This window comes from Bos mutus, chromosome 27 (assembly GCF_027580195.1).
Source record: "Bos mutus isolate GX-2022 chromosome 27, NWIPB_WYAK_1.1, whole genome shotgun sequence".
NCBI lineage: Eukaryota > Metazoa > Chordata > Mammalia > Artiodactyla > Bovidae > Bos > Bos mutus.
Window position 1 is genome coordinate 8067876 of NC_091643.1, and position 23255 is coordinate 8091130.

Here is a 23255-nt window from a genome sequence, read left to right on the forward strand (position 1 = left end):
AACCTTGGATATTCTGTTTTATTCTACTCTCACTTATTATTTTATTTTTTGTATACACTTATCATAACAATTTTAAAGATGCATTTTAAAGTAGAAAAAAAAAAACTACCCTGACACAGGAACTAATTTCATTTTGCCTTTTCCACTGGAGTCCCTGTCTAAAGGCACACATAATTGGACACCTCAGGTTTACCTTTCAGTTTTATATTTTGCTATTTTCTCAACATCATGTCAGCAGCCTTTCTCAGTGATGGTGTGCAGTCGTGAAGTATAACTTTTGTGATTGCATAACCTCTGTTGTGTTGATGCACTACGGCTTCTATTTCTGATATCCACCAGGGTTCTTGACCTTCTCTTAATGGAAATTGATAGGAGGCCCTACGAGAAATCCGGGCAAGGCTTTATTGAGGTTTCTGTGGCCGAGGAGGGAGCGCAAACAAGCATCCGGCGCCCTTGCTTGCTCCTGGAGGCACGCCGGGCAGCCACGGGGGTCCAGGGCTCCCACTGGAGGGGTGGCTTCGGTGGTCTGCCCACCTCTTTGGCGGTGCTGAGTGCGGGGGCAGAGTACCCTGCTTTTGCTTCCGACTCTTCAGAAGTGTCAGTTGGGTTTTTGGTCTGTGTATCTCGTCCAGAATTTGCCCAGCTGCTCACGCACGCAGCTGGTTTTAGTTCCTTGCAGTCTCTTTGTGCTCTGTTGCTGGAGGAGACGTTTGTCCAGGGGCAGGCCCTGCAGCAGAGGGTCCCGGGTCCCAGCCTGACTCACTACCGCATGCTAATTCTTCCGTGCCTACCTCATCCCGGGGCTTAAGGCCCGCTCTGGTACCCGAGGCACAGGTTATTCTGTTGGAAAGTCTTTTAACGCATCATGTCATATGAGTAGAGTGCCTCTGTTTCGTCTGTCTTCACAGAGAGAGTTCCTTGTTTTTTGATACATTTTTTTAAACTATTAAGCCAAGTCACTATTTCCTGTCATTGTTTAAATTTTAATTGTGGTGAATACACATAACAAAGGGCACCTTCTAAACCATTCGAAGTGTACAGTTCAGTGGAATTAACTAACATTAATTAACATTCCCACTGATGTGCAACCTTTCCCACCATCCATCCCCAAAATGCTTCGTCTTGCAAAACTAAACTCTTGCAAACTCTTGCAAAACTGCACCCGTGAAGCAATAAATTTTGAATGTTTTTTTGAGGAGCCACCATGCTCTTTTCCATACCAGCTGCACCATTTTCCATTCTCACCACCAGTGCACAGGGGCTCTATTTTCTCTACACCTTTATCAACGTGTGTTATTATTAATTTTTATAATAGCTTTTCTTTAATAACAGCTGCCTAATGGGTATACGGTAGTGTCTTGTGGTTTTGATTTGCTTTTCCCTGATGATTCATGATGGTAAGCATCCTTTTATATACTCACTGGCCATTTGTCTATCTTGTCTGGAGAAATGTGTATTTAAGTCCTTTGTCCCTTTTAAGATCGGATTAGTTGCCTTTTCGTGGTTGTTGAGTTGTAGGACTTTTTAAAATACATACTATATATTAAGCCCTTGTCATATATAAAAATAAGACTTTAAGAACTGCATAACAGGAAGATGAGGGTGCTCTGTGATCCTTGAGGGGCACTTGGGGGATTTGTAACAAGCAAACAAACTAGCAACATACATTTAAAAATATGAAAAAAGCACTTGAACAAAAGAGGGACCACAGCATGGAGGTGTCTTTGTGTATCTGACTGAAAGAATCAATGCCTTAGATGGCACGGAGCTCATAGATTATTTAGTGTGACTCTCTTTAGCTCAAGAGGCAGAGTGGCATGCCTGTGATCACGTAGCTAACAAGTTCAACCCTCGAACTCACACCTCCCGACGCTTAAAACGTCTCCCTGCCCCTGGATAGTTTAGTCTCTTTCATGAGACGGGAATCGAAAAAGACAGGAAATCAACTGACTTGTCCTGTCTCCTCCCCTCCCCATCCCCAGGTCCTCCCAAAGGCCAGGGAAAAGCTCTTCTCACTGTCAGTGATAGTCACTCAGTCATGCCTGACTCTTTGCAACCCCGTGGACTGTAGCCAACCAGGCTCCTCTGTCCACGGGCTTATCCAGGCAAGAATACTGGAGTGGGTTGACATTTCCTTCTCCAGGGCATCTTCCCAAGCCAGGGATCGAACACAGCTCTCCCACACTGCAGGCAGACTCTTTACCCACTAAGCCTCCAGGGAAGCCCTGTCAGTAATCAGAAAGAAGAAAGCTTTGAATGCAAACCAGGTAGTAGAAGGAAGCAGCAAATACTCTTAGTTTAGGGAGGTCAGGACAGTTGGGGTCCAAGCTTTCTGTAGCAGGGGCTAGGGACACAAATAACCTGCGGGCAGCATGTTCGTCTTCAGAGTGAGATCAGTCAGTGCTGAGCGGAATAGCAGACATTGTTGGCATTTCAAGTCCCTGGTCCGAGTGAAGCATCCTGAGGGTTTTTCCCCTAACCACCCCATGTGTTCACGTTTCCCTCAGCTGAGGAGCGGAGACAGCGGGCAGAGGAGAAAAGCCTGGCCATCAGCAGATGCTGAAGCGTGTAGAGAGACCGACCACGAGGGGCCCACTGTGCAGGGTCTGCTCGCTGCGACCAGAGGCTGATCTGCCCGGGCTGGGCTCCGCGTCCTTCTCGTCACGCTAAATGGGGTCTGGGAAGCTTGGTCTTCTGGTTTGTCAAGATAAACCAAAAATCCAGCTTTTTATATAAAATCTCCTAACTTTAAAATGTAGGCACTAAAGTAAGCAAACATTAAGTCTCCGTGTCAGCCAAACAAAAGCTGCCTGCGGGGCTGTGTGTGGGCAGCGGTTGGCCAAACACACCGGGGCTTGATCCCTGCTGTCGGGGGCAGTCAGGCAGGAAGGACAGAGTCCAGGGCAGGGAAGGGCCCAGGGGGGCGCAGGAGGTGGACTCGGGGGCCTCGGTGTACCACCCGGGGGCCTGGAGAGCGTCTGCATAGGCTGTCCCACCGGCCCGACGTCCAGAGGCCTGCGGTGTGCCCCTTGGGTGCAGCGGGGGATAGGGAGAATGAGGAAGGGGCATCTTCCCTTGCCCAGCCCGCTTTTGACTTGGAAACTATGATCTGAACCCTTTGGTGCAGCTAGCGATTCTCAGCCAGAGCTACTGTACTCCTTATACACACACACCCCATACACTCATTCCACACTCACCACACATACCCTAGTCACCACATCACACCCCCCACCCCCACCACACTTACCACACACACCGCACACCATGTGCATCACACACACCACTCACCACCCCCACCACACGCCACACACACCACCCACTTCACACACTCCATAACCACCACACCTTTGCTCACAGGGCTGTTTAGAGGTGGCCCGAGCCAGTTTTCACAATGCTTCCTCTTCCTGCTGACTTCCCTGCAGATTCCTAATTCTTCTGGCCTGGCGAGGACCACCCCCGAGGCTTCAGGGGCACATCTAATTCCAGGTGACTCTGCCCAGAGGTGTGACATCGCACACCAGTGGATATATTGCTGCTTTTGGTTTACCTAACATTAAGATTGTCCGCGAAACAAAGAAATAATGTTACTTTTATTTTCACTACTATTTTATTGACATATTGAATAGAAAGTCTTATTGAAAAGAAGGAATGCATGTCGGGTTTAATATAAGTGGTAGTCACCACAGCTATTAGTTAAATTCATTTTGATACATAATAGTAGGTGCTTCCAAGAAAAAATGATTACACTAAAAAAAAAAAAAACCTACCTCAGCATAAAGATATTACTCTTTGAAAATTATAGTGTTCTAATGTAGCTGGTTAGAGACCATCTTTAAAAGGGACCAAGGTCACAGGTAAGAGTCTTCGTAACTTTTCTGGGTGTTAGGCCACAGGCTATACTTCTAAAATTACCAGTAGATTTAGGTGGACAGATCGCCTTAATCCAAGCATTAGTTTTAACACGAATGATAAAACAGCTGGATAGCATATCCCCTTATATGGTAAATAGGAACTACGTACCATCGTCTGTGATGTATTCTGCCAGCAATACTGAGCTAGATTATAGTTGTACCTTCCAACTTACAGGAAATACAGGAAACAGGGAAAAGCTAACTGATACCAGAAGCAAGTAACCAGACAAATCCTAAAAATGAGACGTTCTTGGGGGATACTGATCTATTCCTTTCAAGAAGTCAGTGACAAGAAAGAAATTAAAAGATTTAAAAGGCACAGCTCTATGGGTTGAATCCTACTTTAGACAAGCAATTTCTTAAGTTAGGCTATTCTTGAGATAGGTAAACTTCAATATGAAATTAATGATTCTTTTAAGTATGATCATAGCATTTTAGAACTTTTTTAATGTAAGAAAAGATTTCTTTAAGATGCATACTGAAAATTACATGTGCACACACCGAGTTGGAAATATTGGGAGGGGCTGAGCAAGAATACAAATTTGTCCTCATTTTAGACAAATAACCAAACTTTGTGGTTTGAGTTAATTAATCAACAAATATTAATTAAACCATGACCACATACTCAACTCTATTACAAGCCACTGGGGATGGAACAGAGGGTATGCTATAGTTTAGCTGAGGAAATAAAATTCACAGAATAAAGCAATAGAGAACAATTATGTTCTAAGCAGTATATCAGAGGCTGAAAACTCCACAGACTCTCAGAGTCAGGAGCTGGGGGAGGGAGGGCTGTGTGTTCTGTGATGATGTCATGAGGAGGGGGTGTGAGCAGAGCGCTGAAGGATGAGAGTAACTGAGGGCTCTCAGTGCGCTCACCTGGGTGTGCCCGCATGTGTGCCCTGCATGCTCACACACATGAACGTGTGAGATAGAAAGCTCGACAGGTCTTCAAACGTCCACTTGCTGGAATTAGCTGGAACGTTTTGTCTTGCTACACATTTGAAAGTAAAATTTCTCTGCTTTCTTCTGCAGCGACTTTCTTAGGATTATCATGCTATATAAATTTTATCCTTCCCCACACTTGAGACCGTCATTGCCTCCCAGTTTAGCCGTGATGAGCCTTAAGCTTCATGCGCACGTAGCAAAGCTTGGCCTTTGCTGTGTTTGTGTATGGTCAGAAGGAGGCTTGCTGGGGAAAGTGTTCTGTGTGACATTTTTCATAATTTAAAACTGAATTCAAATCTAAATGCATCTTTCCAAGATCAGTACTGTTATTTACCCAGCACACTAAATGAACTAAATCAAGTTAAATAATGAATTCAGTCAACAGTGTTCTCAATAAAATGAAGAACAGTGACTTGCCCTTTGAGTCCACCATCCCATTAGGGACTAAGGCTGGGAATTCTTGATTTTCATCACAGTGTATTCCTGCAAATCCTGTCCTAAAGCAGCGATAGAGCCGATTACATTTTCCCAAAGGAACAAAATTGCAGCGAGAATTTGTGTGGTTTAAAACTTGTTAAAGGTCCAGTATTTAGTCTCTAAGGTATGAGGTCTTCAAAGGTCATGAGTCATAACCTCTGGCTATTAACCAAGAAACTAAACTCCAGAGAGGGCAAGTGTCTCACCTAAGGCTGGTCAAGAACCCAAGATTTCTAGTGCCCTAGTTTCTACTTCGTCATGTTGCCTCCTTTAAAAATCCAGCAAAATGTGCAGAAAAGTGATAAATATGTAGGTCATACCAGGAGCCTCCATGTTCCCTGATGTGTGCAGGATGCACATAAAAATACAATTTTGTGGAATAAAATTTTATACCTATTGAAAACAAATGCATGATCACGTTGAACATGACTTAAACACCCAAAATACATAATTGTGATTTGTTTTGAAGTTTAGAATTGCTTTTGAGAGTGATTCGAGTGGAATAAGTCTAAAAACACAGTCCAGGCTATTTGAAAAAATTCTGTCATTTCTGTTCACTATGGTTCTCTGCTCAGAACAGAGCAGATCTGGGCATTTGGCAGGAAAGGAAACTGTACAATACAGGAGGGTAATGAAAGGAACCATTTTCGGGAGGCGGGATCAAGGGCACATGGAAGGAGAGACTGGGCGTGAAGGAGAAGGGCTAGTTTGTGTGCACAGAATGGTGAGTGCCTCGAGGAAGGAACAGCAGTTTGGAGAGTTCAGCAAAGATCCAGAAGACTAACAGAGCAGGTCTGCAGAGGCCCCGAGAGCGTGCACGTGGTCCCCCTGCCACGTCTGAACACGGATGGGTTATTAACGTCAAGACACGCCTTACTTCTTCTTGCTGGGAAGTTCACAATTCTGTTCCCAACAGAACCATCTTTCTAGTCTACATTCACACCCACCGCCCACCAGGCAGCAAAGTCAAGGCCATCCAGTCCTTCAAATAGACCCCACTCTTCTCATGGTGTGATACCACTTTGGGCGATTTTTTCAGTGTCCGGTTGCCATGGACAATTGGACCCATCTATAGGGATTTGGATTTAGACAAGAGTTCTGGGATAAAAGGCTGGCCGATGTGCTTCTTTCCTTTTCTTCTTCTTTTTTGTCCTCCATTTCCCGCTGATATTTCGGAAGACGTGTGAAATGAACACGAATGCACAGGAGTACTAAAAGACGGCTGAGGTGCTTTCATAGACTGGACTGGTGGGGGTGGCTGAAAGGTACAGGACAGACGAGATCGGGTTTACGGTCAGACCTAACAGAGCAATGGGAGTTGTGGTTCCGTGCAGGAGAATTGTGACCACCAAAGAAATTACATTTTTTCCCAGCAAACCCCTACAATGCTCCTAAGATTCTGTGTGAGGGAGACGAGTGAAGGCTGGAGGAGCTGCTGCTGTGGTTGTCCACGACAACAGTGGCATCCGTAGCCTGTACTCACGGGTGTGATCATTTTGACACACGAAACACTAGAGTGTGCACTGGATCAGGGAACCAGGGCAGTGCCTGCAATCACTTCCGGCCACCATGAAGGCAGGGGTGTCCCAAAGGTAGAGGATGAGCTGTTCTCACACCTTAGAACATAAGATGTAAAGAAAAGTGACTGGGGCCAGACTTCCTGTAATGAGAAACTGCTTTAACTGTCAGGTGAATAAGCAACTTAAAAACTCCAAATATTTGAGTCAAATGACCACAAAAAAAGCATCAAAAATCAGCAAACTTAACCCCTGAAGAAAAACTGTTAATGTAAACAATAGAAGGAGACTTTAAAGTAACTACAACTGTTATCCTTAAGATAGTCCAGAGGGTGTGACAGCCAAAAGAATTATAGAGTTCTTAGAAAACAAATACCTGATTTATCTACAAACAAACCAATGCCCTACCTGGGTAGGTGAGCTAAATAGAAGAAGACATCATGATGGTAAAGCAAATGAGTCAGCTACAACATCAAGCTGACAATGTAAAGAGTTTAAATAAAAAGTATGAGAGAAGAGTTAATAAGACATCTAGGAATACCAAGATCCTTCTATTAGAAATTTCAAAAAGAAAGGGGAAGGAGAATGGAAGATAGGAAATAATAAAAGAAGGAAGACAGGAATATTTGTATGAGTTGAAGAAAGACATTATTCACTGAGTGCCAAGACAAGGAGAGATTCAGAAAGGCCAACACATTCAAAACTTCCTATACAAATGGCTTGGAGATGGAGTCCTCTGAAATGAAATGGATCAGGAAAAACAGGATTAGAAAAGTGAGAAAATTTAAGATGAAAAAAAATGGTGAACCAAGAAATGAATAATACAATTAATTGTTTATAATGGGGTTGGGCTTCCCTTGTAGCTCAGTAGGTAAAGAATCTGCCTGCCGTGCAGGAGACCTGGGTTCTATCCCTGGGTGGGGAAGATCCCCTGGAGAAGGGAATGGCAACCCCCTCCAGTATTCTTGCCTAGAGAATCCCATGGACAGAGGAGCCTGGCAGGCTGCAGTCAATGGGGTCACAAGAGTTGGTTGGACATGACTTAGTGACTAAACCACCACCAATGGGGTCGTGGATAAAACGTGTTGTCAAGACATTTTTCATAAGAAAGAGACACATAATATAGAAAATGAATAATGGGCTAAATTCTGGCTGACTTAGAGGAAACATAAAAGGTGATAAGGAAAGGGGGGAGGTGAAAGTGATTTAGTATCTGGTTTTGCTTAGAGTGTAGTGGACAGGTTCTCAACACTGGTAAAAAAAACAAGTTCAAATATGTTTATTAATAGATTACTAGGAAAGGGTGCATACCTTTCAATCATTAGAGAAGAAGAAGTGACAGAAATTCAGTCAAGGCTAAAGGAGCCAAAAAAAAAGAATAAGAAAATATCATACACAAACAAAATGGCATAAATCAGGTTCAACATAGTGGTGGTAAGAATTTGCGTGAAAAGGTTAAATAATTAAATTGGATTTTTTAAGTGCCAGCTGCAAAGAGTTTATAAGAAACATGCTCTGCACAAAATAATCCAGAGAAGGATTTGGATTTTAGAACTGGGAAAGGAGAACAGCTATTTCAAGCTAAAATCCAGGATTTGGCACCTGTGAGAGAAAAATCTGTGAGCCTCTCCCATGAGTCTCAGACACGGGGTGGGGTGGGGGGGATGAGCGCTCTCAGAGGGCAGGACCAGGCAAACGGAATGGGAAGGGTCTTGGTGATGGGTTTTTTTTGGGGGGGAGGTTGGGATTTGACACCAAAGCAAAGGCAGTAAAAGCACAATGAACAAGCGGGACTGCACAGCAAAGGGAACCATCAGTATGAAAGGCAACCTACAGAAGGGGAGGAGATGTTCGCAAAACAGACATTCAGTAAGAGGCTTCTATTCAAAATATGCAAGGACCATCTCAGCGGCAAAAACCCAAACAACCCAGTTTAAAAATGGGTCAAGGATCTGAAGAGATACGTCTCCGAAGACGGCAATCTGATGGCCAGCACGTAGATAAGAGGTGCTCAGCATTAGGGGAACGCAAATCAAAACCACAGCGAGGGGCTTCCCTGCTGGTCGAGTGGTTAAGACTCCACCTTGCAACGAGCGGGAGGTGGGTTTGATCCCTGGTCAGGGAACAAAGATTCCGCATACCACAAGCAACTACTGGGCCTGTGACCACAACTGGAGGGTCCGTGCGCCGCAGTGAAAGACCTCACATGAGCAACGAAGACCCTGCATGCCACGACTAAGACCCAGCGCAGCCAAATAAATAACATAAAAAAAAAAAACCCACCACCTGGAGGGATCACCTCGTGCTTATTAGGATGGTTGTCATAAGCAAGACAAGAGACAACAAATGTGGACGGGAATGTGGAGAATACATTCCAGCAACCCCACTCCTGGAAACGAAATAATTCTCTCAAAGTGATATCTGTACCCTCATGTTCACTGCAGCATTATTGACAACACTCAAGACATGGAACAACTTACTTGTCTGTCTGTCCACAGATTAATGGATAAAGCCAATGTGATATATATGTAATGGAATGCAATTCATAAAAAGAAGGAAATCCTGTCATTTGCAACAATATAGATGAACCCAGAGGACATGTTGCTTTGAAATAAGGCAGACAGGGAAAGACAATACTGCATGATCTCATTCATACGTGGAATCTAGGGAAAAAAAAAAAACTTGAACTCTTGGAAACAGAGAGAGGGAAGTGGTTGCCAGGGGCTGGGGGGTGGGGAAACGGGGAGAGGTTGGTAAAAGGCCACACACTTTGGGTTACAAGATGAATAAGGTCAGAGGATCTAATATAAAATATGGTGACCACTGTTGATAACACTGCTTTGTATAACTGAAATTTGCTAAGAGAATAGAACTGAAGTGTTCTCAGAGGAAGAAGCAGCAAGCAGAGAGGGGAGGGAGAGAGAAAAAACTGGGTGAGCAGCCCAGAGGATGCTGCTGATATGGGTTAGATTAGATGAGGGGACATTAAAAAAAACCATTATCAGAGCACGTTCAGAATTTCAGTTTTCTAGGAAAAGAGAATGGGTATAATAACTGCCCTCCTGGCAGCCGATGACACTGTTTCTACTGCAAGTTATTTTGCTATGGCCTTACAGCAAGTCCTACTCCACAGCAGCCTCTGGCGTGACCACCTGAACACCGTCGTGAGCCTATGAAGGAGCCACGAGGAACCCGGCTTAAAGGTGGCCCACATTCGAGCCAGACCATGCAGAACGAATGCCAGGTTTGGGGGACTTGAGTCACCAGTCTTCCTGGAGTCTTAGTAATGACAGGTGTGCCGTGCCTGGGGTTGCCCTGGTACCTGTGTGATGCCCCAAACAGCTCACCCGCAGGGCAGGCGCATGGCTACAGAAGCAATGGCCACAATGCCAGTGCCAGCTGGCAGCCGGGCAAAACCACCAAGGACACCAGCCCATGCTGGAGTCTTCCCTTTCCTGGAGTTCTTGGCGAAACACAGCAACCGCCCTTGTGTGTCACAGGCTCGTGATCTCAGGCCCAGACTCACAATTTCTCCTTGAATGTCTGCGGAAGCCAAAGCCGGGGTCCGGGGAGGATCTGCTTAATTGACACCCAACTCGCTGTCACGGCAACCGAGGTTCAGCCTCTCTGAGGACAACACAAGACACTGTCCACCCTCGGGGCCTCCTGACGAGCACGTGGGTTTGCATGCTGTATACACATGGGGGCTGGATGTCAGCTCTAAGGTGTGATTCTGTCTTTAGGGGCGTGTGTTAGATCGCTCTGGATTCCTGCTCCTAATGGTAACTGTGTAGCCACATCTTCAAAGCAGGGGTGAAAATCAGAACCGAGCCGGTGACAGATGCGATCAGAAAGAGCCACAGGAAGATCCGGTCGAGAACTTGAGCTGCGAACTTCCAGTCTTGCACCACCTGCGGAAGAGAAAAGGACACCTTCCATTCAGGATGCTGCACGGCTGTTCTGAGTTCAGGGACTTCAAAGGAATCCTATTCGGATCACAGCCCTGCAGTTTTCCAAACGCACCTGACACCTCCCCCGAGACATCGACTTCCTGGGACCTCATGGTTGGTGCCCAAGAAAACGGGTGTAGCTCAAGTTCAGGGAAACGCTTTCATCAACATCGAGGAGGTAAAATAGAAATAACAGAATCACTGATGCAGTTGTAAATGGTACTGACTAAAACGGAAAAAGCCTGATTTTTACCCAAATAAAAAGCCAGCATCTCCTACTGCAATGCTTCCTGTTATGGCATAGGAAATACAGCACAGATTTATAAATTAAGGATTTGGGGGGTCACTTATTTCAGTGGCCTCTTTTCCCCCACTCCACAGCTGGGTAGGGCTATGGGGGACACTCCTGGAGGAGATGACAGGAAGTGGTGAGGGACAGAGGAGACCCAGTCCCTCTGGAGGAAGGGAGGTTGGGAGACTGGTCTGCAGCCTGGGAGGGCCAGGTCAGACCAGGACAAGCTGCGGGCTGGGGGAGTCTCAGAGACCAGGCCAGAGGTCTTTCAAGGGAAAATAAAGGTCCCATTTCTACTACCTGGGGATTTGGTAAAGACAGTGCTGAGCAGGATGCCTGCTGTTCTAGAAGGAACATAGATGCTGATGTAGAACTTGAAAATATTGTGCACGTAGAGGTTTAGAAATAAAGCCTTAGGGAAAACCACAAAGAAGGTGAAAATGTTAAGTGTCAAATAACATATGGAAGAAGGCAACGGCTACCCACTCCAGTACTCTTGCCTGGAAAATTCCATGGACAGAGGAGCCTGGTAGGCTGCAGTCCATGGGGTTGCTAAGAGTCGGACATGACTGAGTGACTTCACTTTCACTTTTCACTTTCATGCATTGGAGAAGGAAATGGCAACCCACTCCAGTGTTCTTGCCTGGAGAATCCCAGGGACCGGGGAGCCTGGTGGGCTGACATCTATGGTGTCTCACAGAGTTGGACACAACTGAAGCGACTTAGCAGCAGCAGCAAATAACATATATTAACGCATATATATGGAATCTAGAAAGACGGTACTGACGAACCTATTTGCAGGGCAGCAATGGAGACCTCTCTGGTGGCTCAGCTGGTAAAGAATCTACCTGCAACACGGGAGACCTGGGTTCAATCCCTGGGTTGGGAAGATCCCCTGGAGATAGGAAAGGCTACCCACTACAGTATTCTGGCCTGGAGAATTCCATGGGCTCTATAGTCCATGGGGTCGCAGAGTCAGACACGACTGAGCGACTTTCACTTCACTTTAATGGAGACGCAGACACAGAGATCAGACTTGTGGACACAGTGGAGAAGGAGAGGGTGGGATGAGTTGAGAGAGTAGCATTGAGACATATACACTACCATATGTATAATTAGAAAGCCAGTGGAAATTTACCATATGATGCAGGAGCTCAAATCTGGAGCTCTGTGACAACGTAGAGAAGTGGGATGGGGTGGGAGGTAGGAGGGAGTTTCACATACATATACCTGCAGCTGATTCATGTTGATATATGGCAGAAACCACCACAATATTGTAAAGCAATTATCCTCCAATTAAAAATAAACACATTTAATTTTAAAAAGTGTCAACCTTAAGTGGGGGATTATTAGTGATGTGAATCGTCTTAAATGTTTCATATTTTCCAAATTCCTTATGCCAACAACGTGTTATTTTTATAGTTTTTTAAAAGCTACTTTTGATTTTAAAAATTTAAAAATACTTTAGTCTTGATGTGACCCATTATTAAAGTCTTTTTGAATTTGTTACGACGTTGCTTTGGTGTTTATTTATATATTTATTTTGGCCACAAGGCATGTGGGATCTTAGCTGTCTGACCAGGGATCAAACCCACATTCCCTGCTTTGGAAAGCTTAACCACTGTATTACCAGGGAAGTCTATAAAAAACCATTTAAATCTTTGTGTTAGAATTTCTAAAAGATGTAAATAAAGAAATAGAAAACCTTAAGAATAGCTGAAATGCTTGTTCCATAGCAGCATTTCTTTCCCCAGTGCTTTAAAAAAAATTTTTAAGTGGATTTAAAAAACAACAAATTATAAGAGAGAGGAGGTACTAGGCAGTGCCCATATGAAATACAGAAGCTGTTTCTTGAAAAACCTATTCTTTCTTAAGTTTGTTTATGGCATTAGGCTGTTGGCACTAATTTTCACTGATTTTAGAGTAAAATAATAGAACTGTATAAACTGGTATAAATATTAACTCTTTTTAAGCAACAGACTACCGTTTGTGCTGAGTATTTACATGTCAAATAATATTTTCCTTCCGCAGGGGAAGGACCATTTAGAGGAGGGAGAGATGGAGAGAAGAAAGATGAGAATTAATGTTTATTGTCTGCACATCATGAGACCATGTGTGCTGGGCCCATAATACATATTTTGTACTTGATGTCTGTAATTCCTCCCTTCAGAAAACAAGGTCAGGTTAAGCAGCTTTTCTCAAGCGAGTGGAACATGGGTAGCATCTGCAAGCAGAACTGTTTTGAGTCTTAAATCCATATCCTTTCCACATCTTAAAAACTAAATTTGTGAACTAAATACTTGCTGTTACATCATGTTTTGTATTAATATAAAGCTTTACTCTTTCTGTTTTCTGATTTCCAAATATCCTGAATAGAGCTATCCATCATCCCATAAAAAAATGAGAGATAAATGACCAGAGACCTGGACAAACAACTTCAATGTAGAATTGAATTATTTAAATAGACTCACATCTAATAAGAAGGAGCTGTGCTTAATCTAGAGTTGCTTCTCTTTTGCTCATTCTGTTTTTGTGAAGGTCTCCCTGAAAATTCATACTGAAGTCCCTATTCTGTGTCAGGGCTTGTGTGAAGTTATATGCATGTCAAGCAGGTAGCTGATAAGGTCACGTTTGAAACAGGGACCCTATTTGTTGCAAACAGACATTAAAAATCTCAGTCGGGGCTCACAACAGCTCCCTCACCTGGCTGATGAAATGCTCCTTCTTCACGTGGCTGGAAATGTATCTGATGGAATCCGCCGCCTTTTCCAGGAAAGCAACCAGAACTTTTTCTCCATCACTCATCTGCTTTTGTTTCCTTCTTTCGAGGACTTGACCTCTCAGGGCGGGTTTCCTCTCCTCTTTACCTGGGAGAGAGTAGCGATCCACGTGGTCCTTCATGCAGAGTAACTTAGGAAGGGTTTGCAGAAAGAGCCGCTTAACCCAGGGGGCCATGGGGTGGTAGGTTGAGGAAGATCTGTGGTGGACGTTGATGACAAACACGGTGACGATGATGGACAGGGTGACGAAGACCATGATGAACAGGAGGTACTCCCCGATGAGCGGGATGACCTTGGAGGAAGACGGGATGATCTCCTCAATCACCAGGAGGAAGACCGTCAGGGAAACCAGGACAGAGGTGGATAAGGAGAGCTTCTCGCCCTCGTCGGAAGGCAAGTAGAAGACCAGCACGGTCAGGAAGGACAGCCCCAGACACGGGACGATGAGGAAGAGCGTGTAGAACAGGGGCAGGCGGCGCAGCACGAAGGAGTAGCTGATGAACGGGTACCAGTAGGCGCCGTGCCTCCGGCCCCCGGCCGTGCCCTTGGCGTTCAGGATCTCCCACTCTCCGTTGTCGAAGAAGTCCTTCCGGTCCACGTTCTCATCTGTGAGGACGAGGTCCACCATGGTCCCGTCGTAAGTCCAGGACCCGAACTTCATGGAGCAGTTCTGCCGGTCGAACGGGAAGAACGTGACGTCCATGGTACAGGAGCTCTTGTAGCTGGCGGGAGGCGTCCACGCCACGGTCCCGTCCGATCTGACCACAGCCTTGGTCATGAGCGAGCCTTCGAACCGGCCGTCGGCGCTGTGGAAAGACGGTTCGCTCGCGCTTAGCCTAGGTTAGTCTAACACAGATTAGCAGTCTCCCCCTGCCCGCCCCACCACTGTTCTATTTGTATTTTATTCCTTTCCTATCACAGCATCAAACAAGATTTCCGAAAGGAACAATTCTCTCATCAAGGTTGTACCTTTCTCTTAATTATTTTGGCACAATCAGACTTTTCTATTTCCATGCCTCATCGGACTAGCGGATTTGTCTTCTGCGAGACTTACTTTTCAAAGAGAACTATGTCAGGAAGCCAGAGAGATTCCGACGGAACTTTAATGGAATGAATCCCACCGTATTCATCCGGATTCCAGCGTAACTTGTGGTCTGTCCATTCCTGTGTGGAAATGAATATAAATTAATAAAATTATTTCAGAATAATTTTATTCTGGAAATTCAGTTCGAGTTTGGAATCTCCAAGTTTCTGTTAATTTATGAATCTCTTGTTTTATTTTAAAAGAGAAATACATCTGCTTGAGGCCTATGGCCCTGGTCTGTGACTCAGGGCAGTTGAAGGTATAGCCTGAGCCAGCCTGGTGTTTGATGGTCTAGACTCTCACACCTGTCCAGCCTGGGAATTCCAAAATTGCCATGACCACCTCACAAATGATAGAGGCTCAGCAACAAACTCCACTGATTTGTGACCTATTTGTTTTCAGTCTATTTTCTCTGAAGAAACAAAAGAAAAGCAAAGACAGCTCTAACTCAGTTTATTCTTGGAGAGTTGGTCCATCCAGCGATATAGTTACCTCATGAAAATGGATATCAATGATTCTGAATATCAATCAAGAGTCTTGGACAAAGATCCACACAGTGTGCTAATATGAAATATCCAGTATCTGCTGACTACTCTTGAGGACATTATAAGTTTTATGCAATGGAAAAATATTTTCCAAGAATTTCCTTTTACATTCTAACCTGTTCTTATTCTGTGAAGCACCAAATCTAGTTTTAAATTATATTGCTAAATGTTGTTAGCTTGCATATTTTTCCTCGTAATAGAATGAAATCATTTAGCATGGTTTACAGGGGCTGATGGATCCAGATTAACAAAACCATTAATTGATTGGATTATGAAGGTCGAAAGGATGATGTATGGATGACCCAATTGCAGTAGAAGCGGACTTAAAAAGATTTGGAATCCAGAATGTTATGAAATCTGACCTGAAAGTGAATTATCCCACCATCTGTCATGTGGACAGTTGAGGAATAATGAAGGATAATATTAAATGACATTTCAGAAAGTCAGGAGGGTGTGCCCAGTATGAGGCTCCCTGCAGCCTAGTGATGCCAACTTTGTCATTAAAAAATCAGGAGTCAGCAGATGGATAATTCACTAGATGGTACAATATTGAAATATGCATGATGCCTGGAAAAGGATGGAATGATACACTCCAGATGAGACACTGTCTCTCTTAGACAATATTTGTGAGGCTTGACCCTTGAAAACCAAATTTTAAAAGGTAGGGACTTTAGAAAGCTACACTTAAAGGATTAAAAAAAAAAACTGCATGACTCCTTATGGAAAACCATGCATATGAAGGCTGGCAGTTTAAGAGCTCAAACTAATAAAGCATTTACCATGCTTACTCGGTACTCACAGGCTTCTCTCTTCCTTCCTCTTCCTCTGCCCACTTTGAAAAGCAAATACAATTTCCTTTCTATGAATAATTTGTCTCCTGCTAAGGAGACTTGGCAACCCAATCCAGTATTCTTGCCTGGAGAATTCCATAGACGGAGGAGCCTGGTGGGCTGCAGTCCATGGGGTCTCGAAGAGTTGAACACGACTGAGTGACTAACACAAGCAGACTTCCACTATCAGCAGCAAGTCTGAATCTCAGAAATGTTGAAGGGAACCCAGAGCAGCATTTTTGGTTTTTCACTTTTACGTTTAAAATATTTACATACAATAAAATTCACTCTTTTGTGTCTGGTTCTATAGTCAAACAGTTGGATAGTCATGATCACCATCAAGATACCAGGACAGCTCCCCTGCTCCCAGTTTTCCTTAGGCTGCGCTTTGTAATCAACACTCGCACCTCCCCATCCCAGGCAACCACCGCTCTGTTTTCTGATCCTGTGATGTTGCCTTTCCCAGAATGCCAGAGAATGGAATCACAGTCCATGGCCTGTCCATCCAGACTTCTTTTACCTATTGAAATACATTTTTGGATTCTAGGTAGGTTGTTTATTTTTTATTAGTGAGAAGTATTCCATTGTAGGGATATAACACAATTTTTTAAATCCATTTACCAGGTAAAATGTTTGTATTCATTCCAATTCTTAATGACTATAAATAAAGTGACTATAAAAATTTTGTAGGTTTGGGGGTGAAAAACATTTTCTTTTCTCTTGGGTAAATACCTAGGAGAGGATGGCAGGGTCATAGGGTAAGTCTATGTTTAACTTTATATGGCACCAGAGTGGCTGGATCATTTTCTGTTCCCACTAGCAATGCATGAGCATTCCAGCTGTCTGGCATCATCTCCTGTTCTGGGTACAGTCACATTGAAATGTTTATAATAGTTGTAAAGTAGTATCTCATTATGGCTTTTGCTATACATTTTCCTAATGACTAAATGACATTGAGCTTTTCTTCATATGCTTATTTGTCATCCATACATTTTCTTTGGTGAAGTGGCTGTTAAGTCCTCTGCATATTCTTTAATCAGGTTGTTTGTTTTCTAATGACTGAGGTTTTAGTTCCTTATATATATGAAAAGTGTATTTTAACATATAAAATAGACCTCGAGCAGGTAACAACAGTGGAAACAGTGACAGATTTTATTTTCTTGGGCTCCAAAATCACTGTGGATGGTGATTGCCCCCACGAAATTAAAAGACACTTGCTCCTTGGAAAGAAAGCTATGACAAACCTAGTTCAGTTCAGTTCAGTCGCTCAGTCGGGTCCGACTGTTTGCGACCCCATGAATCGCAGCACGCCCGGCCTCCCTGTCCATCACCAACTCCCGGAGTTCACTCAGACTCACGTCCATCGAGTCAGTGATGCCATCCAGCCATCTCATCCTCTGTCGTCCCCTTCTCCTCCTGACCCCAATCCCTCCCAGCATCAGGGTCTTTTCCAATGAGTCAACTCTTCGCATGAGGTGGCCAAAGTACTGGAGTTTCCGCTTTAGCATCATTCCTTCCAAAGAAATCCCAGGGCTGATCTCCTTCAGAATGGACTGGTTGGATCTCCTTGCAGACCAAGGGACTCTCAAGAGTCTTCTCCAGCACCACAGTTCAAAAGCATCAATTCTTCGATGCTCAGCTTTCCTCACGGTCCAACTCTCACATCCATACATGACTACTGGAAAAACCATAGCCTTGACTAGATAGACCTTTGTTGGTAAAGTAATGTCTCTGCTTTTGAATATGCTATCTAGGTTGGTCATAACTTTCCTTCCAAGGAGTAAGCCTCTTTTAATTTCATGGCTGCAATCACCATCTGCAGTGATTTTGGAGCCCCCAAATATAAAGTCTGACACTGTTTCCACTGTTTCCCCATCTATTTCCCATGAAGTGATGGGACCAGATGCCATGATCTTAGTTTTCTGAATGTTGAGCTTTAAGCAAACTTTTTCACTCTCCTCTTTCATTTTCATCAAACCTAGACAGCATATTAAAAAGCAGAGACATCACTTTGCTGACAAAGATCCATACAGTCAAAGCTATGGTTTTTCCAGTAATCATGTATGGATGTGAGAGTTGGACAGTAAAGAAGGTTGAGCGCCAAAAAATTGATGCTTTCGAATTGTGGTGCTAGAGAAGACTCCTGAAGTCCCTTGGACAGCAAGGAGATCAAACCAGTCAAACCTAAAGGAAATCAACGCTGAATATTCATTGGAACGACTGAAGATGAAGCTGAAGTTTCAATACTTTGGGCATCTGATGTCAAGAGCCGACTCACTGGAAAAGACCCTGATTCTGGGAAAGATTGAAGGCAAAAGGAGAAGGGGGGTGACAGAGGATGAGATGGTTGGATGGTATCACCAACTCAATGGACATGAGTTTGAGCAAACCTGGGGAGATGGTGAAGGACAGGGAAGCCTGGTGTGCTGCAGTCTATGGGGTCGAAAGGCATCGGACACGACTTCGTGACTGACCAGCAACAGCAAAGGGAGCAAGCAGCAGGTACACAGGGACGAGCCTTGCAGACAGACACGTTTAGGCAGACTGACTAGAACTGGTCTCTTACACTCTGGCTCCTTCTTTAATATCAGTGTTAAGTGAGCACAGTGTTAGTGAGCCCAAACCCACAGTGTCTCCGCTTGGAACCTAAAGATCTCCAAAAAAATCGCCTGCTTCTGGAATTCAGCCTTCTCTCTTCTACAGGAACTGGTCACCTTTATCGAAGCCTGGCTGTGCAGCCCAGGAAGAAGTGGGGAGCTCAGATTCTAGGGGCAAACGCACAGCAGCTGTGCAGACTGTGCTCAGGGAAACGGGCCAAGCCCCGGGGGAGAGGTGGTTCCGTTGGAAAGATTCGTCTTGCTCATCGCACCTCCAGCAGCAGGATGGAGAGCTGTGGCCCGAGGAAGTCCAGAGGCTGTGCTTCAGGAACTTAATATTCGGGGGAAATTAATCCATCCCACAAATATGCAAGGCTTATACCAGCTCTGAGCAGGGCCACCTTGTCCTCCTACCTGGGGCTGCCTCAGACCAGAGCCCGTGATAGACCATTCAGTCCTCTTTCTGCCCCCCAGACAGACTCACACTCCTTTCTGTGGGAACTCCTGGTGGGGAGTGTGTGTGTCAGCTGTTCAGCTGTGTTGACTCTTTGCGACCCCATGGACTAGAGCCCCGCAAGGCTCCTCCGTCCATGGGATTTTCCAGGCAAGATTGCTGGAGTGGGTTGCTATTCCCTTCTCCAGGGGATCTTCCGAACCCAGGGATCAAACCCAGGTCTCCCACACTGCAGGGAGACTCTTTACCTAACTGAGCCACCAGGGAAGATTCTAGAACCCATGAACTAACAGGCAAACCATCACCCTATGCTCACGGCCACGAAGGGGGTGGTTTGGGTGAAAAAATGGGGGACATTGAGTGGACAGGGAAGGCGGTTCTGATTGGATGACACTGTAGCTGAGACAGAGGGCAGGAGCGGGCAGTGGGTACCATGGAGGAAGGAGCAGGGCTACTGAGGATTCTGTTCCAGGATGAAGAGCAGATGTGAGTGGCTGGATGAATGAGGGGCATGTCTGAATCCTTGAGGAGGATATAAAATCAGCTCCAGTGGATTCAGGGTACGTTCTTGAACAGTAAAGAACAGGTGGGACTCATGGTCAGTGGGACTCTGTTGGGGGTACCCAAGACAGAGAAAGAGAGAGAGAATGCATTGAACATCAAATTAGAGTTCCACCCCTGGACCGTCCTTCACTGGCTATGCTCCTTTGCAAGACTGGAGAGACATTCCTTACAGTCTCAGTGTCCTTCTGAGGTCAGACCTGGGGAATTAGAGATGCTGTCCCGGCCAACATGCCATCAGAGGGGCTCACCAAAATCCAGCAGGACATGGTCCACCATGATGCTGGCTGAGCCCCACACCACAGCATCATTGCTCGTACTAAAGTCAGCTGAATCAGGATGAGGATTCAGAGCCCAAATCCTCTGTCCTGCTCTCTAAGGGGCTGTGAGGCTTCTGGTCATTTCCCTTCTCCCTCTGAAACCCTGGGGTTGGAGATTAACCTCCTGTCTCTGCCTTTCTAAAGCAGGAGATTAGAAACAGTATCCAGTGTTCACACAGCATGTCCCAGCCAAGATTCTCAAAGCTCTGTACAAACATCAGCTCCACTTTGCCACAGTCCCGGGCTTGAGAGCTTGTTATTATTATAGGAACAGGGGAGCACAGGGTAGGTCAGGGCCAAATACCAAAGTTAATCTCAGACTGAGAAAAAAAATAGAAAAATACTCCCAGTCTAGCTTTCTTAATTCCAAAAAGTGCAACTTCAAATCCATATCATATATATTTCCTTAAAATTTTCTTACATATATTACCTGAAATATCATTCATAAATGTCAAGCTGCAGAACAATCCAGAACCAAATTTCATTTAAACCTAAATCATAAGACTTAAAAAAGAAATTGTCATGACTTTTAAAAATAATAAATGAAGTCTTCTAATGATTCTTAATAATTAGAAAAATTATTATTATAAACATTAATAATTATTAATCCCAAGACCAAAAGATAGCAAGAAACAAATATTCCCTGCTGGTGCCTTGATCGGCAACCTCTGGGACACCCTGGGATTTTCAATTACCTCAAAGTCAGGTGTGAAATTCTTAAAACTAAATTAATGTCGGAATTCCCTGCAGAGCCAGTGGTTAGGACTTGACACTTTCATTGCCGTGGGCCTGGGTTCGATCCCTGTTTGGGGAACGAAGATCCCTCAAGCCATGTAATATGCCACCCCCCAAATTAATGAAATTATTGTTGATTCATTTTAATCTTAAAGACGGCAACATGGCATATTATATGTCTCATATTCCCATTGGGGCGCCCTCGTAGCTCAGTTGGTAAAGAATCTGCCTGCAATGCAGAAGACCCCAGTTCCATCCCTGGGTTGGGAAGATCCCCTGGAGGAGGGCATGGCAACCCACTCCAGTATTCTTGCCTGGAAAATCCCATGGACAGAGGAGCCTGGCAGACTACAGTCCATGGGGTCAAAAGAGTCGGACACAACTTAGCGACTAAACCACCATCATATTCCCATTATGTCTGAGTTGTCAAGGCCAAGAAATGGGATTTGTCATTAAAGATGAGAAAGTCTATGAAGAGGGCACCAGGAAATGACATTTATTGAGTTCCCACTACCTGCCAGACCTCAGAGGAGTCACATGCACACACATAATACCTTTTAACCACCCAGTGACACTGCAGCTGGGTATTGCCTTATTTCATAAATGAAGAGACAGAGAGTCAGAGAGGAAGTGACCTGCCAAGTTTATACAGCAAGACTCTGGATCCCCGACTCACTTCATTCTTACTCAGGGTCCACGTGAATCAGAAGACCATACGGCAGGGCCTCGTCTGCTAAGGTCAGAGTGAGGCTATGGAAAAGGAAGGAGATAAGAAGGTGACGGAGGTTTAAGGTAAATCCCTAGAAGTATAGGTGCTGTTGGAGGTTGGGGAAGATAACTAGGCTTTGGGCAAATGGCCCAGACCTTACAGCAAGGCCAGCCTTTCCTTAGGTTTGTTTAAAAAAAAAAAAAAAGCCAGCATCTTGGTTTTCTCCTCCAAAACCAGCTGCAGGGATCCACCCAATGAGGCCTTCATATTTCTGAACTTACTGTGATCTAAAACAGGAATTCAGGGACTTCCCTGGTAGTGCCGTGGCTAAGACTCTGTGCTGTCAATGCAGGGGGCTCAGGTTCAGTCTCTGGACAGGGAGCTAGATCCCATATGCCACAAGTAAGACTTGGCATAACCAAATAATAGGAAAAGGGGAGGACAGAGGATGAGATGGTTGGATGGCATCATCGACAAAATGGACATGAGTTTGGATAGGCTCTGGGAGTTGGTGATGGACAGGGAGGCCTGGCGTACTGCAGCTCATGGGGTCACAAAGAGTCAGACACGACTGACTAACTGAACTGAACTAATAAAACACACAGGAACCAGCTGTTGGAAAAACCACATTGGTCCAAGATGCTGTCCTTGTAAGATTCAGGGAGCTCTGTGTCCTCGGGGTTGCTGTGGCCTGGGACAGCAGCCCACATTCAGTAACACCTGGCCACTCAGAACCTTTTGGCTCAAGGACTTTGCCCCCAGAGTTGAGGCCCAGTGCCCTATATGGCCCTGGCACATGGTAGGTGCTCATGAAGCACTAGTTGAGTGAATACACTTGGCATCTGTCTTCAGGGTGATTACTCACAGGGTGACATTCAGACAAAGGGCCGACCGTCCTGTCAGTAAGGAAGGGATGATGGCTTTGTCTTCCATCCCCTTCAGGTGCTTGCGATGCGGTTTTCCTACCCTTGACAAAGACTAAGTGGAATCTGAGTGGCTGGGGCGGTGAAGACCTTGTCACAGAGTTGTAGTGAGTCCATGTTAATAATCTATTTATGGGTTGTACGGTTTTTATTACTCTCTGGAAGTACGAAGACAAGTTTGCAAAATAAAATCAATACCACAAAAATAGCTCTCCATAGAGGACTTTCTCAGGATGTTACTAAATTTGTGCCTGTAAAGGTCTGCGGTTGGGAGGATAAACGAGAAATGTCTAAATATACCAGACAAGATGAAGGAAATAGAAGATAGAGCAGAGGAATCGGGTTAAAAAACAAAACAAAACACCAGTCATCTCACTCGGGTATGCTGCAGGAAACCTGCTTTAGGACCAAGCAGGCAGAATTTTATTCTCTCCATGGACTAAGGAGCATTTTTCAGTGTCTGAGAGGGCAAAGAGAAAAGAGAGAAGTTTGGTCATTATTGTCTTTATTTTTACTGAGGTAGACAGACGTGATTGGAAAGAGTTTCTTATAGCTTTGCTCTGGTGTGAGAGCTTTGGAAAGTCATGTGTTTGGGAAACCTATTCAGGTGGGTGACAATTTC

General features: G+C 44.8%; 1 protein-coding gene across 2 annotated transcripts in view; it reads right to left on the minus strand.

The window, feature by feature from the left end:
- Window positions 1–3620: 3620 nt before the first annotated feature.
- Window positions 3621–23255, minus strand: part of CHRNB3 (cholinergic receptor nicotinic beta 3 subunit) — a 34713-nt gene continuing 15078 nt past the window's right edge. For both annotated transcript variants that reach the window (XM_070364229.1, XM_070364230.1), the window contains exons 4-6: window positions 14930–15039; window positions 13799–14681; window positions 3621–10764 (exon numbers count right to left, since the gene is read on the minus strand). In XM_070364229.1, coding sequence (XP_070220330.1) covers window positions 10630–10764; window positions 13799–14681; window positions 14930–15039 — 1128 coding nt within the window. In that variant the 3' untranslated portion in view covers window positions 3621–10629. The remainder of the gene's footprint in view (window positions 10765–13798; window positions 14682–14929; window positions 15040–23255) is intronic.